The sequence below is a fragment of the Xenopus tropicalis genome, chromosome 1 (genome assembly GCF_000004195.4).
Source record: "Xenopus tropicalis strain Nigerian chromosome 1, UCB_Xtro_10.0, whole genome shotgun sequence".
NCBI classification, from domain to species: domain Eukaryota; kingdom Metazoa; phylum Chordata; class Amphibia; order Anura; family Pipidae; genus Xenopus; species Xenopus tropicalis.
In genome coordinates this window covers 137,733,543-137,747,392 of record NC_030677.2, presented here as the reverse complement: position 1 = coordinate 137,747,392, position 13,850 = coordinate 137,733,543, and the positions used below count along the sequence as shown (strand labels likewise).

Here is a 13,850-nt window from a genome sequence, read left to right as displayed (position 1 = left end):
TTTGAAGTCTATGATCTGATCTTTATGTTTATAAAATAGTATGTTTTTAACAGGATAAACAGATAAATAAAATAAACATATGCATTTTGTAGAAATTCATGCATTGGAGAAACAAAACAATTTGTAACAAATACACCATTAAAAAAAAAGCTTGCATCATAGTGTGCAATTTGACTTTATAAAAGTATTTAATATATTTATATATATTCTATTAATATAATACAGTCAATGTAAAATCAGAGTTATAATCCTCGCGGATCTTTTCACTTGAAATCAAGATGTTGAATGTCAGCTATAATAGAAGAAAGGATATAAAAAGGGAATGGAAATGCCCGATCTATAAGAATGCCGTTGGAGGAGTTGAAAAATGATCAGGCATTTAATTTATTTTGATGTGACAGAATGATTACTAGGGCGCACCGACCAATAAGCAAAATGATATTGGTGTATGGTTCATTGTTAATTTAAAGCAGATGTTGCACTGAATTAGGCCTTACATGCTACAACAGGTGCAGCTCAATGAAAATTTGCCCAGAAAAAAAAACTTGCATTCTAGTATGAACTGGCGAAATGTAATGGCTAATGTTGCCTTAACATTGGCTTATAAAAAAACAACAGACTATTTTCTTACATGAGCCCAATCTTGTTTATGGTGGAGACTTTGAAGAACCAACATCTTCCAGGGCTATTTTTAAGGCACCCCTGCAAAATGATTATTGCAGGTTCCAGTTCAGTACAGATTCTTTATTCTTTATCCTCAATAGAATGCCAGTAATGTTCAGTTACTGTACAAATATTCAGAACAGTTAACGCTAATCTCTTTAGATTTGTTTTGAATTGATGATATTTACCAAAACCATATTTTTTCATATGCAGAAAATCATCTGCTTCATTGTAACATGCATTTGAAGTATTTCCTGAGTTAAAACACTTAGAAAATAGAATGAATTAACAGACATGCATTCAAATAGTAACAATACTTCATGGTACTCGCTAACCAAGAGTTTATAAGTGCAGGGAAAAACATTAAAACTCAAAGAGTACTTTTCTTAAGTCTTTAAATTCAGAGCTGTACATTGCAGGTACCTAGAGAGCGATGAAACTAAAGGTTATTTGGTGAAATTTCCATTATGGTATGAGGATTCACTTTTTTCATCTTTACTATGGCCATTAGTCTGTATGATGCTTTTATGTTTTGGAGAATTGCTGCTGCTACTGCATTTGCTCCTGCTCTGATCTGGTGTTGGTTGAATTGGTAAAGATCTGGAGTTGTTTGTCTTGACCAAACAGCTGCACACCAGGCGAAAGAATGCCCGACGCATTTCCTTGCTTGCCAGAGTATAGATGACTGGATTCAAGGCAGAGTTGAGAACAGCAAGAGCTATAAACCACTGCGCTTTATATAATATGGAACATGTTTTAACTTCACAGGCAACATCTATCAAGAGAAGGATAAATAAAGGGGACCAACAGGCAATAAAAACCCCCACCACAATAACAACAGTCCTGAGAAGTGCCATAGATCTTTCTGAATTACTGTGGTTTGTGACTCTCCGGCTGCTGGATTTAACCAGTATGTAGATTCTTGCATAGAGGATGACGATTGCAATCAGAATGGCTATGAATATACTAATGCAAAATCCAACATAGCGTTTTGAGTACAGAGGCAAGATTGTGGAGCAGTTTGGTAAGTCCTCAATGCAGTTCCAGCCAAGGATTGGCAAGGCACCAAGAGAAAAAGAGATGAGCCAACAAGTTCCAATTAAAAGAAACACTCTGTACTTCTTGTTGGCATCGTAAGGCCTCATTTTGATCATTGTTAAGTGCCTCTCAATTGCAATTGCTAACAGGCTAAATGTGGAAGCTCCTAGAGCGATGAACATACTGCCCTCCCTAACAAACCAGGCTGTCAGTGAAATATCCATAGTTTTACTTCCAGACATACAAATGTTGACAATGTAAGCTATCCCTGCTAGCATGTCACAAAGTGCAAGGTTGCCAATAAAAAAGTACATCCTGTTGTGGAATCTGTTGTTCTTCCAGATAGCAATTAGAACCATTAGATTCTCAAGTACTATTAAACTGCAGATTATGAGAAACACTATTTCGGTCATGTCCATATGATCTAGCTCTCTTTCCTTGAGTTTTCCTGTGTAGTTGTAATGACGATTTATCACTTCATCACACCTCCGGGGTTCCAATTTTTTGGAAGGCAGAGATCCTGAAGCCATATTTGCTGCTGATGAAAAAAGCAATTCTCTCTCTGTAATTCAAAGGCAATTCACAAGAGGGCGCACTATCCTCATTCTCTGTGGCTTCTCTTTAATGAATGTCTGAGCTTCTTGGAATATGCCAAGCATATTGTTTTCTACGATAAACTCCTGTGGAACGCAAAGAAAAAAGAAATAAAATCAATACATTTGAAGATTTTTTTTACTCAGCTAGAAAACTTATTAATTTTTACCTGCATAAGAAATGAAAATAGATTTTTATAAGAGCTCATCCATGTATTTTCTTCTGTTTAAAATGAGTAAAATCCCCCATTAGTATTTTTAGAAGTTCGATTTAGTTCAATCTAAATGCTTACATTTTAAAAAATGGACGGCTCTGTTTCCAAGATGTTTTTTATCATAAGGATCTTACAGTAGTTTAGATGAATTGTTCACAAAGGAAGGTACTTTTTTACCATCTCAAAATAGCACTTGTTCTTCCTCACTGTCATTATTATATAAATGCCCATTCATTCTATGCTTTGCAACAATGCACTAAGTTCAAGAGAAACCACCATTAATCACCCTGCTCTTTGGGACTCCATTTCATGGTTTCAGTAGTGTCTGACTTTACTAGTTTGCCATGACTTACCCAAACTCATTCAAGAAATGCATTCCAGTTTATTTACTGCCCCCACAGAAGCACATATATATATATATTTACAGAAGCATCTGGTGACTTTTCTTCTTTAACACTGTGTAAAGCTTTGTATATAGAATTCTATCATTCCAAGCAATATAACTATGTTTAAAACAAAGTCACGCGAGAAAGTCAGATTCACCACAAAGATGTATACATATACTTTGCATGGGATAAAATGCAATGTATTGTATAAGTCTCTTTTTTATAGTTAAACATAGCTCTAGAAACCTTTACGTAATCTAATATTTCACCTCACATTTACATTTTTTGTTTTCTATCACGTAGCAGTGACCCGCACAGAGGTCAGGCATCACACAAAATCATGCCACCATTATGTTTGACCCTACCAGTGTGAACTTCTGAACCTTGGAAAGTGCTGTGTTTACATAAAACGCAGGCAAGTTAATATGTGCATTTTAGTTTAAGCCTGCAAAGTCCCCATTTAAAGGCAACAAAGCCAGAATAGATGAGTATGTGGCCAAAGATATTTTTTAAACAAATTCAGAATTCTATACAAAAGGTTAGGCAACCTCCACCACTTGCAGGGACAACAATACCCTAACAATGAGCACTGCAATAAAAATGGTAGTTTAGTAGTCTAGTAACCCAAAACAATCAGATTTTAGCTTTTAACAGTAAATGCTGCTTGGTGATTGATTGCTATGGGTTACTACATCAAGGGCAAGCTTTGTAGCATTTTATTTGAATAAAATGGAGTCTATGGGAGATGACCTTTGTGTAATTTGAAGCTTTTAGGATAATGGGTTTCTGGATAATGGATCCCTTACTTGTAGTATAATACAGCTCACAAACTGTGGCAAATTCTGTTTCACAAAAATGCCCCTTATTACATTAGCAAATGCGGCTGTTAGTTTAGGAAATAAATATGTTCTACATTAATACAGTTAACTGCACAGAGCTAAGTAAGAGAAATGATTTGCTATGGATAACTGCTAGAGAGGAAAACAAGTACACCTTTTAAACAGAGCTGTCCAATTGGAGGCTCACAGGCAAGATGTGGCTCTCCAAGGGATATTTATGGCCCCTGTTTGCTCAAAGGCTCTTTATACTTCTTTGTATGACATAATCATCTGAATATATTCTGGTCCTCCAACATGTTAAGATGGCCGACTACAACAAGAAAAGTTGTACAGGATTGCTTTAAACTATTATAGCACCTGTGAAGCTCTCTACATATTTTATGTAAATATAAAAATCTGACATTTACTCAATATGGTTTGGCTTTAATAAGCTTTAACCTTTAAATATAAGTATCTGACTGGTATAATGTTTTCCAGCTCATTTATGACTTCCTACCATCTTATTATTCAGGAATTTCACCAGCTTCTTGATGATCATAGGTAAGCCAGTAGCACTAAGTTCACATGTAAGCCTATAGAAGACTCTTTTTGGCCTGAAAACATCAGAGGCAGCAGCAAAACCTATTGGGGAGGTTGGTACCTAGACTAGCTAGCGATAGCAGTGGCAAGTGAGTACACTCCAGGAGTGAAAGGTAGAGAGGGCTAGTTAGCTAGGACAGCCTAGTGTCCTGACAGGGAGTGCTTAGAAGAGGGGTAGGGCCCCTGAGGTAAAGTGTGCACCAGAGAGGGAACTGAATTTAGGTGTAGGTTATAGGAGGGCCTACAGGCAAGGCTTGGGCACTGTATATACGGTCACCGCAGAGAAAGGGGTAACAGCATCTAGTGAGCAGGGAGTCCCTGGAATGGCTAATGACACTCTGCCACATGCTGGATGTGTGTGTGAGAAGAAGATTGAGAGAGAGTGAATCTGCAGTTATTGTGCATTATATTATTGTCATCCTTTGTCGGCAACCAGAGCCGGTCTTTAGTCTGCCTTCCTGTGAGAAGTGGCTGTTAATACTGTGTTTGAGTTCACTGCAATTGTGTGAAGATGCCTACTTCTTTCAGCAAAGGCCGTACATGTAAATTGTGACAACAGTAAGTGGCTGTCAGCCACGGCCGACAATTTTACATACTTATTTCACCAAATAACTAATTGAACACTAATAAGTAAATTTTACAGGGATTAACTATTATCTACAGAGAATCTCATCACAGAGCTATGTTTGTAGTAGAACCAAAAGGTCCAAAAGGGCCATTTAAATGGTTGTCTGAAAACATAATCTTGGTTAAGTATGCTCCGAGTAATGATGCAATGTCATTTCTAGGTGATGGGGTACCAGACTGTGAGGGTTAATATATTCCAGATGCTAGGGTCAGCTCAGTCAGGAAGTTCCCAGCTCTGGCTGTCAGTAACCCTTACAATCATACTGCAAGAGAATAAAAGAATAGAAGTTTGTACATCAATCATTATCTACACCTCAGAGATTAAGATGCTTCATCATTGTTTTGCAATACAATCATAATCAGTATGATAAATGATATGTACAATATAAACTCTAGCGCAACCAAGAAAAAATAATATATGATAGACAGATGCCAAATTGTGCTTTGTTATTTTTGTGCAAAACCACTAATGTATAGCAGATATTCACAAGGGACTGTAATGGCTCTGAACAGTTTCCCATAATGTTCTAACTCAAACTAGCTGCATTCTGTTAAGTTTCAGTTTGCAGACTAAAACAAGATTTTTTTCTGATGGACCCTTTCCATGCAGTGGGCTAATGTGTTTATTGATAGAGAACCTTGCCATGACCTACAGATTCCTATAGCTGTGTGATTTTTCCCTGGGAGGCTATCCTGTTTCATTTTCTATTCCCCTGGTGAGTTTTCACTGTTTCCTCTGGAAGCAAATTCCAGGCTGCCCACCCTTTCAGCAACAGGCATTTTATCATGTTTCCTCTTCTAACTTTCTATAAGTGAAGTTCCAGCCTAAATCTATGCCATGCTGTATTTTCAGGTCCAAGCATAGTGAATACTTAATAGTACCGTGCACTGTATGTTATTAGGTGGGGTTCAAACAGTAGCAACTGCCTAGACCCCTGAACATAATGAGAGTAGACCATAAGTAGAAAGACTGTAAGTAGAAAGAGTGTGGGCAAGCTCAAGCACAACAAAATGACCTCTTTGGCTGTGGGATAGCAGGTTTAGTAGGGAAAGGTGGTACCTGTAGTAGCAGTGGGATAATAGGCTTTGGGAAGGGACTGTGGTTGTGGGATAGCAGGTATAGTAGGGAGAGATGGTGCCAATAGTAGCAGTGGGGGATAATAGCCTCTGGGAAGGGAATAAGGCTGTGGGATAGCAGGTATAGTAGGGAGAGATAGTCAGGGCCGGATTTCTCTCTGAGGCGCCCCGAGGCCGCCCCTGTGGGTGTCCCCCTCTGCGCATGCGCGAACGTGACCCCCGTGCGCATGCACGAACGCGCCCTCTCCCCAGTGCGCATGCGCAAACGCTCCTTTAAACTCCCATACGGAGCAGTGGGGAGAGGTCCCGACTGCTCCGTATGGGAGCCAAATTTAAAAATTCTCTTGCGGCGGGGCGGCATGCCGCCCCTAAACTTCTGCCACCCTAGTCCCGGGCCTTTGTGGCCTCTCCACAAATCCGGGCCTGGAGATAGTGCCTATAGAAGCAGTGGGGGGAAGGGAAGGGACTGCGACTGTGAGATAGCAGGTATAGAATGGAGAGATGGTGCCTATAGTAACAGTGTGGATAATAGTTTCTGGTACAGGACTATGGCTGTGGGATAGCAAGCATCCTATGGAAATATGGTGCATATATTAGCAGCTACAGCAGTGGGATATATACAGTAGCATAACAGTTTTTGTTAAATCTCAACTTCTAGTCACTGTAGTTCAACAACCACCAAAGGATCACATGTTGGCCAGTCCTACATCATATAACTAATGGGGTCTCTTAAAGCCTGTTTGCACCCAGCCATGTTAGCACATAAGACGGTCTTGCAATGAATGTAAATATATATTTAAACTGGCCTTATATATTATTGTTCAGTTAGGCCCACAAAATTAAATAGGAAATGCTACTGCAGACCCTATAGAAATTGTATGATAAATTCCAAAATATTATTCATCTCTTCTTCAAACAAATTGTCTCCTTCAATTATTTTAGTTAGACTGAGTATGTCAAGGAATCAGTGTCTATAACAGGATTAAACAATGACTTGTAAACAACTCCCAGTAACTCTTGACTGCTTTGCTAACATGTGATTACCATAGTGGTGGCTCTTTACCTCCTGTGGTCAATTCTTTACTTTCCTAGTAATGCATAACACTCTTTTCACAGACCCCAGAACAACTGAGGTACATGTGCTCATATATCTGTCCTAAGGACAGCCAGTCAAGCAGGGTAACCCAGCTAGAAAAATCAATCGTAGATAGTTGATAACTTGTGGCATAAAATCCTATCTAAAGACACAGAGCACAATTTACTGATGTCAGGTATTTTTACCAAGTAGTTACAATGGTTTCCATATGGTAAAATAAAGCAACAGCTTCATGAAAGTTGTCTAAACCCTTAATCCTTGCTTGCATTTGATAAATGTGTAAAATATTTTTTGTCTGTCAGGAAAAGCTTTTCTGAGAGTCAGGGAAGTGTTAATTACTCAGGAAGAATATCAGACTGCCAGGAATCCCTCAGGAATTCCTAGATTAATATATAATAAATCTGCCCAAGAGAAAACCAAACAGTTTGACTGAAGCGCTTTTTTTGTCTGATATGAAACAAGTTAATGTAAAAAAGTCACAAAGTCTGCAAAATCTAGTAATCTGTAACAACCAATCAGATGTTTATTTTCAAACAACTGACCACTAAATCTTACCTGCAGATTGGTTGCTTTGGGTGTTTAGATCAGTAGTAAACTTTTGAGCCTTTTACATTTCCCCCAGCTTATGGGGTATTGTAGTAAATGGTCTAATGTTTTCTACGTGGCTAGTAAGTCATAGAAACCAATAAGAAAGTAGCATTTACCATACAGTTTAAAAACAAACCTCTGGTTGGTTTCTAACCTAAACCTATATAGGCCAGTTAATTTTGTTCCCCTACAATTTGTGTTTTTTTGTGTTAAAACTCAATTTTTTCATGTAAAAATTTGACTCTTTCGCATTTATTATGCATAAAAACCACTAAAAAGGCAAATGTATAAATATGCCATCTTAATGCTGTTGAGGTCATGTAGAAGCCCATGGGAGTGGTCCTAGGCAAATTGTAAAAATCAAGACAATGTCAGAATTTTTCTTCAGGAAAAAATGCAAATGTTTCTGAATTACAGTGCACACGGATCCAATGTTAACTACATTCTCTTCACGCTGTATTTGTACAAAGCATTCTATTGTTAATGCCGGGAGATCATAGCTAATGAATTATGAGAAATAACATCAAGAAAGAGGAACCAAGTGTTGGCAGGGCTTTAGCAAATTGCTGCTCTTTGCCTTTCATAAAATGTTAAAAAGAAAAGTAAAATAAAAAAAGATACATTGAAAATTGACCACAGATTCGGGAAACATAACATCCAGTGGTTATGAGTCGCCATTAGCTGGTATCTTATGGAACAATTAGCACCCACAAAGATTCTACTATTCAATAGTTCTATCCAGTACCGGGAAATACACTGCACTTAGAGACATAGAGCTTCAGCAAAAATCACATGTATACAATTTATATCTGGAAGTTGCAGGCAGAATATAATGGGCAGATTCAATTCAGTGAGTTAAAAGTTATCTTGTGGTTTATCACGTGGAACTCATGGATGAGATTTAATTCAAGAAGAAAAAACTTCTCCTAATTCATTTCTAGTTCTTTCCCATAGACTTAGAAATAGTTTTCATGTAAGACAAGCTTCTCAGGATTGAATTGGATTTTTTGGAAAACTCATCAATGCGTTTTCGTGGGATAAACCTGAAAATTGAAAATTCAGATAAAATTCACCGAATTGAATCTGGCCAATACCTGGTCTTGTTCTAGTGCTGAGCTTTCCAGATGGGAGCTGAATGTGGCTATTAAAGAGTTTTCTTTGTCACCTACTAAAGAGCCACAAAAGCCACTGTTATAAAATCCATCATATTAAAATAACCCATCTTAATAGTCTTATAAGTTATGTTAACAGCTTTCAGGTCCAAAACAGTGAGTGAGTGTTTGGGGAGGTGCGGGTCTGGAGTACAGGCATTGGATCCCTTACCCAGAAAGTTCTGAATTCTCCTATAGAGTCAATTTTAATTAAATAATTCAATGTATTAAATATGATCTCCTTTGTAATGATTAAACAATACCTTAATGGCATGAATCCATATTGGTGGTAAAACAATCCTGTTTAGTAGACTTAAGGTACGGTGATTCAAATTACAGAACGATCCTTGTCAGGAAAAAGTCCTGATCAATCTGAATAACCATGCCTGCATTATCATTGCAAAAGACTGAGCTATTGTAATAATGTCTCACACAGGTGCAATATGGCATCTTCATTCTGGTTACTGCATTTGTCTGTAGAATTTACAAAATATACCTACTGTTTGTATCTCTGTTCTTTTCACTGATTGCATGGCATGGCCAGGGCCAGGATTATGAAGATACAACTTATTAAAATAGCTTCTTTTTAGGTATTTTACTTTAATATAGAATGGTCTACAGCAGTTCTAAACTCTCAACATCCTTTGCAAAACCAACAAATCCTGCTCTTAAGGTAATGCAGGGCTGATTCTCAACCTGCATATAAGAACAGGCCAAGAATCAGCTGATCCACTGGCATCCACTCACTTGTGTGCCCAGAAGCACTGTGTAAGCCCGGGTGCAATCCCACAGAGTGGATTTCAGGGGCCGCAATCCACTTTGTTTGTTTGTACCTGTGTGGATGCGGACCCGGGAAATGGGTATGAAGGTACTAAATGAACCCTGTGTAACATTTGCTTTAAAACAAACACATTGCACTTTCCATATTTTATGGAAAGACCAAATGGAGAACTGGTCCATCAATCACATGGCAAAATGGCCTGTGGTCTATCTACAACAAGACACTCAGAGGCCCCACTTCCTGCGTTCCGTCACAAAGTTCTAAACGTCACAAAAAATGCATGCCAGAAAATTTCACAGAACTGAACATAAGCACTTTACTGGATTAATGGGGCTGAATCTGTCTGTTTTGTTTGTCAAGTGAGAAATCTGACCCTGACTTGACTACGGTGATAAATGGGAGTCAAGAGCTGACTGCAAGATCCTACAAGGAATAGATTTGTTTCAGGTTTTCTATAAACTGTAGATTGTAGGGTTGCCAAACATACAACAGATGGCTGACAATACTGGTAATTTAAATACAAAATCAATAAATATGGCAAACAGATTAAATAGTTTTATTATGTATATACATACTGTAGTTGGGCATCACTGCATAGCAGTAAAAGTACATACATAATAAACCTCTTCACCATGTCTTCAGTTAATTGGTGAATGGAATCAAAGGGTTCCATCCATTCTCTATGAATATCAAAACCCCATATACACTAGGGTCTTATGTAAAATAAAGTAGCCCTTCCTAGATATTGGTACAGCCTAGACTATTTCTTTTTTTCATGACTTGCTTCTTGAAACCAAACATGTGCCTTCAGATAACAACAGCAGACCATGGGTTTAAATCAGAGAGTTTTGAATGCATGCCCTGGAAGCAGTGCAATCCCCACTCTCAAAAGGTGCAATTTGCACTCAATTTATGTCAAAACACAAGAGCCAATTGTGGTTGTTTTGATGCATTGGGTGCAACTATGGGGGATGCAGAACACAGCTGAAATTACACTGGAATTATGAGGAATGATCAAGCAGTCTGGGTGAATAACATGGTGACCAGAGTATAACATCGCATTTTGCACCCTGCTCTTTGGTTTACAAATCTTTTTCTAACTGGTCCTTAACCTGCCACCCTTAGACAATGCCCTGGGTCCCCCTAGAGGGGCTAGAGCCAAAGTTTGGGGACCATTGCTTTAAAGGCTATGCCCCATGCAACGTATTTGCTGGTTACTGTAGTAGGCTAAAACTGTGTTGCATGTTTAATCTATAAAAAAAAATTTTTTAATTCAAAGTAAAAATGTGTTATAGCTGTCCCTGCCCCCTTCCTAGTCTAAGGTCCCTTACACATTCTCACAACACACTACAGCCAATGTAATCAGGAGCCAATTAACCTGCCTGTATGTTTTTGGAGTGTGGGAGGAAACCTACATAGACAAAAGGAGTACATAGCAACTCCTTGCAGATCTGAATCAAACTCAGGACCCAAGCACGGCAAGGCAGTAACAATAAATGTGCATTTTATGGTATCAACATATGCTGGAGCAAACTTTCAGATGGTTTAATGATTTTATGGGTTATTCTTTTAAGGATTAAGCCCAGTAAATTGTTCACATAAGCAATTTAATATGTCAGATTTTATAGGATTGAAATGTTGAAGTTTATTTTTTTCCATATTTCATTTTAAGCCTTGTTAGATCTGTGTAGATACATCACAAGAGGTATAAATCTTGGCCAAAGCAGTTAAGCTATAATTAATAACTCAGTGCAGTTAACTTATTAAAGACAATTGCTGAGTGGTTACTATGGGTTATTACTCTGCTAATGTGAAATAAAACTAGTTTTGTGGTGTCCCCAAACTTTATCTGTTAGATTGGATGCTATTTGCAAAATGCAACTCGGCACAGCAAAACCAGCTAAAAGTTTTTGGGCCCCACAGCAAACCTTGGACAAGATCATCTACTTTGTACTAAAAAATGCACATCATCAGGACCCAATTGGACCATAAACTTAAGTAGTGAGTTTGGAGGCTCACAGCCTAACTCAAATGAACTAAATCTCCACAAAAAAAACATGGTCTGTTCACTAAAATTCAAATGCTAGTTAGACTACCCATTTAAGGGATTCAAAATTAGATACCCTGCTCACCAGGTTTGCTAGCAGGTCCGGGTGCCCATGCCCTGAACCTATCACTCAGTGTCAAACCATATACTTCAGTGTAAAACAAAAATTTGTGGTCCCCCTTTTCCAGTTTCCCCAAATCTACTGCACATATGTATACCATTGCCTCTGCAGAGTTCAATGACAATAGACTTTTTCATGGCCAATAGGGATGTTATTATTGATGTCTACTGCAAAAATAATCCCCCTTTTTACTGTTCAGCATGGCAGCTCCCACCAATTGGTCTTATGGTAAATTATATTTTGTGTGCTCAGAAGCAGTGTCCCAGTACATTTCTCTATATTTAAGGGAACTGAAAGCAATTATGTAATCTCTTTAAAGGAAAATAGTATCAGCCATATTCCAGCATTTTCTAGTTTTTCTATACTTTTACTTCTATTGTCTGTACTCCTTATTGGTCAGATTATCTTTAGATTGTGTTTAACTTCTATCCTTTTCATACTTAAATTTGATTTATTCCAGGAAGTTCTTATTAAGTGCTAGGGTTGCCACTTTGCTGGTAAAATGTTGCCACTGGTTGCCACCTTGCCAGTAAAATGTTGATGCCAATGGGGAAAAAATAGAAATACAGGAAAGCTGGTATTTTTTTCCAGTAAAAGTGACAACCCACCTATATGCAAAGCCTACAATGAAATGCTTAGGTACACATTTACCTCCAACACAAAAAGTGTCAATAGGGCAGCAGCTATGCAATATCCTCCCCCTCCTCTAGTTCTAGCATGCTTTCTATTACAAAAGTCTCTAAGCAGAGTCATTTTTAAAGATATTTCAGTTACACAGTGTGCAAAGTAACACAGAAATAGATACCTAGCAAAGCCACAGCAGCAGGGCAGGTAAACAGTTTGCAGAGTAAAAATAAAGTTGGTACCCAAAAGTAAAAAGGCAGACATCTCCAATTCCCTATAACAGCAGTTTACAATTTGCAGGCTGGCACCCTACATTTAGTGAGCAGCAGCAGGACAACCAGTTTAATTGCTCACAGACTGACACAGAAGTTATAGCCAACAAAGAAAAGGCACAAACCATTTCCCTAAAAGGGCAGTTTAATTGTTTGCAGATTGATAGAAATGCAGTAAAAGAGCAGATTCCCCCTAACAGAGCAACAGTGAGGACAAAGCACAGAGTCACTGTCACTTTTACCAACAGTACAGTCATGTTAGCAAAAGCAATAATATTCAATGTGTGAAATCGTATAGTGTGTATGTATATCTGGTTGAGTACTTGCACTTATTGCTTGCTCAAAGTGCGCTTAAGATATCTCTAACTGGTATATGTACAGAATATATATATTTATTTTAGTAATGATTGGTTTTACTTACCCAGTGTGATCTCTTGCAGACAGCAAATGTGGCACATCCCAGGCATGCGATGATGTAAAATCCCCAAATCCGAAACAGCAGAATAACCAAAGTTCATAGGGCAAGGTCTCTTACAATGTCTCATGGAGAAGCCAATGTTCCTAAGGCTGTAGGAAACTTATAGAACTTTGGTTTTTGACAAAAGTATTCCAGCTTTCTGCTATAGATGGAACTTTTTCTTGCTCTGCGCAGAGACTGCAGCCTGACCTCCCTCACCCTCCTATGGAGTATGAATGAGAATAGCCTCCTGTGGCTTGCTCACTCCTCATAACCAACCACACCCCTTCTGTGCTTTGTGTGGCTGGAATCCGGCTCCTCTCATCCCTGTGCTCATTCTGAGCCAAGAGCACAGCAACAGCATGACATACCTAATATACGTTTTTTTATGGTGTAGAAATGTGTAGTAAGATATATGTCTTAAGATCTCATGATACTTTAAAATGCTTTAATGATTAATTGTATATTGTTAATAGAATCAGCAAAATGCACAGCTTCAATATGGTCCAAAGAAAATACCACCAAATACAGTACAGGTAGGGGAACTAATTACTGAAAACTAGGAATGTTACTGTCTTAAAAACTCCCAGCAGCCATTGCCAGGAGAGGTTGGGAGCTGCAGTCCAATAAATGAAAGCAGACAATGTATTCACCAATAAAAAAATTGAGTTTAGAATGTCAATATAGGTAACATGC

The 13,850-nt window shown here is 38.2% G+C and overlaps 1 protein-coding gene across 1 annotated transcript; it reads right to left on the bottom strand.

The window, feature by feature from the left end:
* On the bottom strand, nucleotides 1-13,454 carry s1pr3 (sphingosine-1-phosphate receptor 3). The gene is made up of 2 exons (XM_002937029.5): nucleotides 13,119-13,454; nucleotides 1-2,381 (listed from the first exon to the last, which is right to left on the bottom strand). The coding sequence occupies exon 2, from the start codon at nucleotides 2,229-2,231 to the stop codon at nucleotides 1,110-1,112; it is 1,122 nt and encodes a 373-aa protein (XP_002937075.1). The 5' UTR covers nucleotides 2,232-2,381; nucleotides 13,119-13,454; the 3' UTR covers nucleotides 1-1,109.
* Between the last annotated feature and the right edge of the window lie 396 nt (nucleotides 13,455-13,850).

Excerpts from the sequence above, each read along its gene's own strand:
- s1pr3 (XM_002937029.5), bottom strand. The coding sequence starts at position 2,231 with ATGGCTTCAGGATCTCTGCCTTCCAAAAAATTGGAACCCCGGAGGTGT.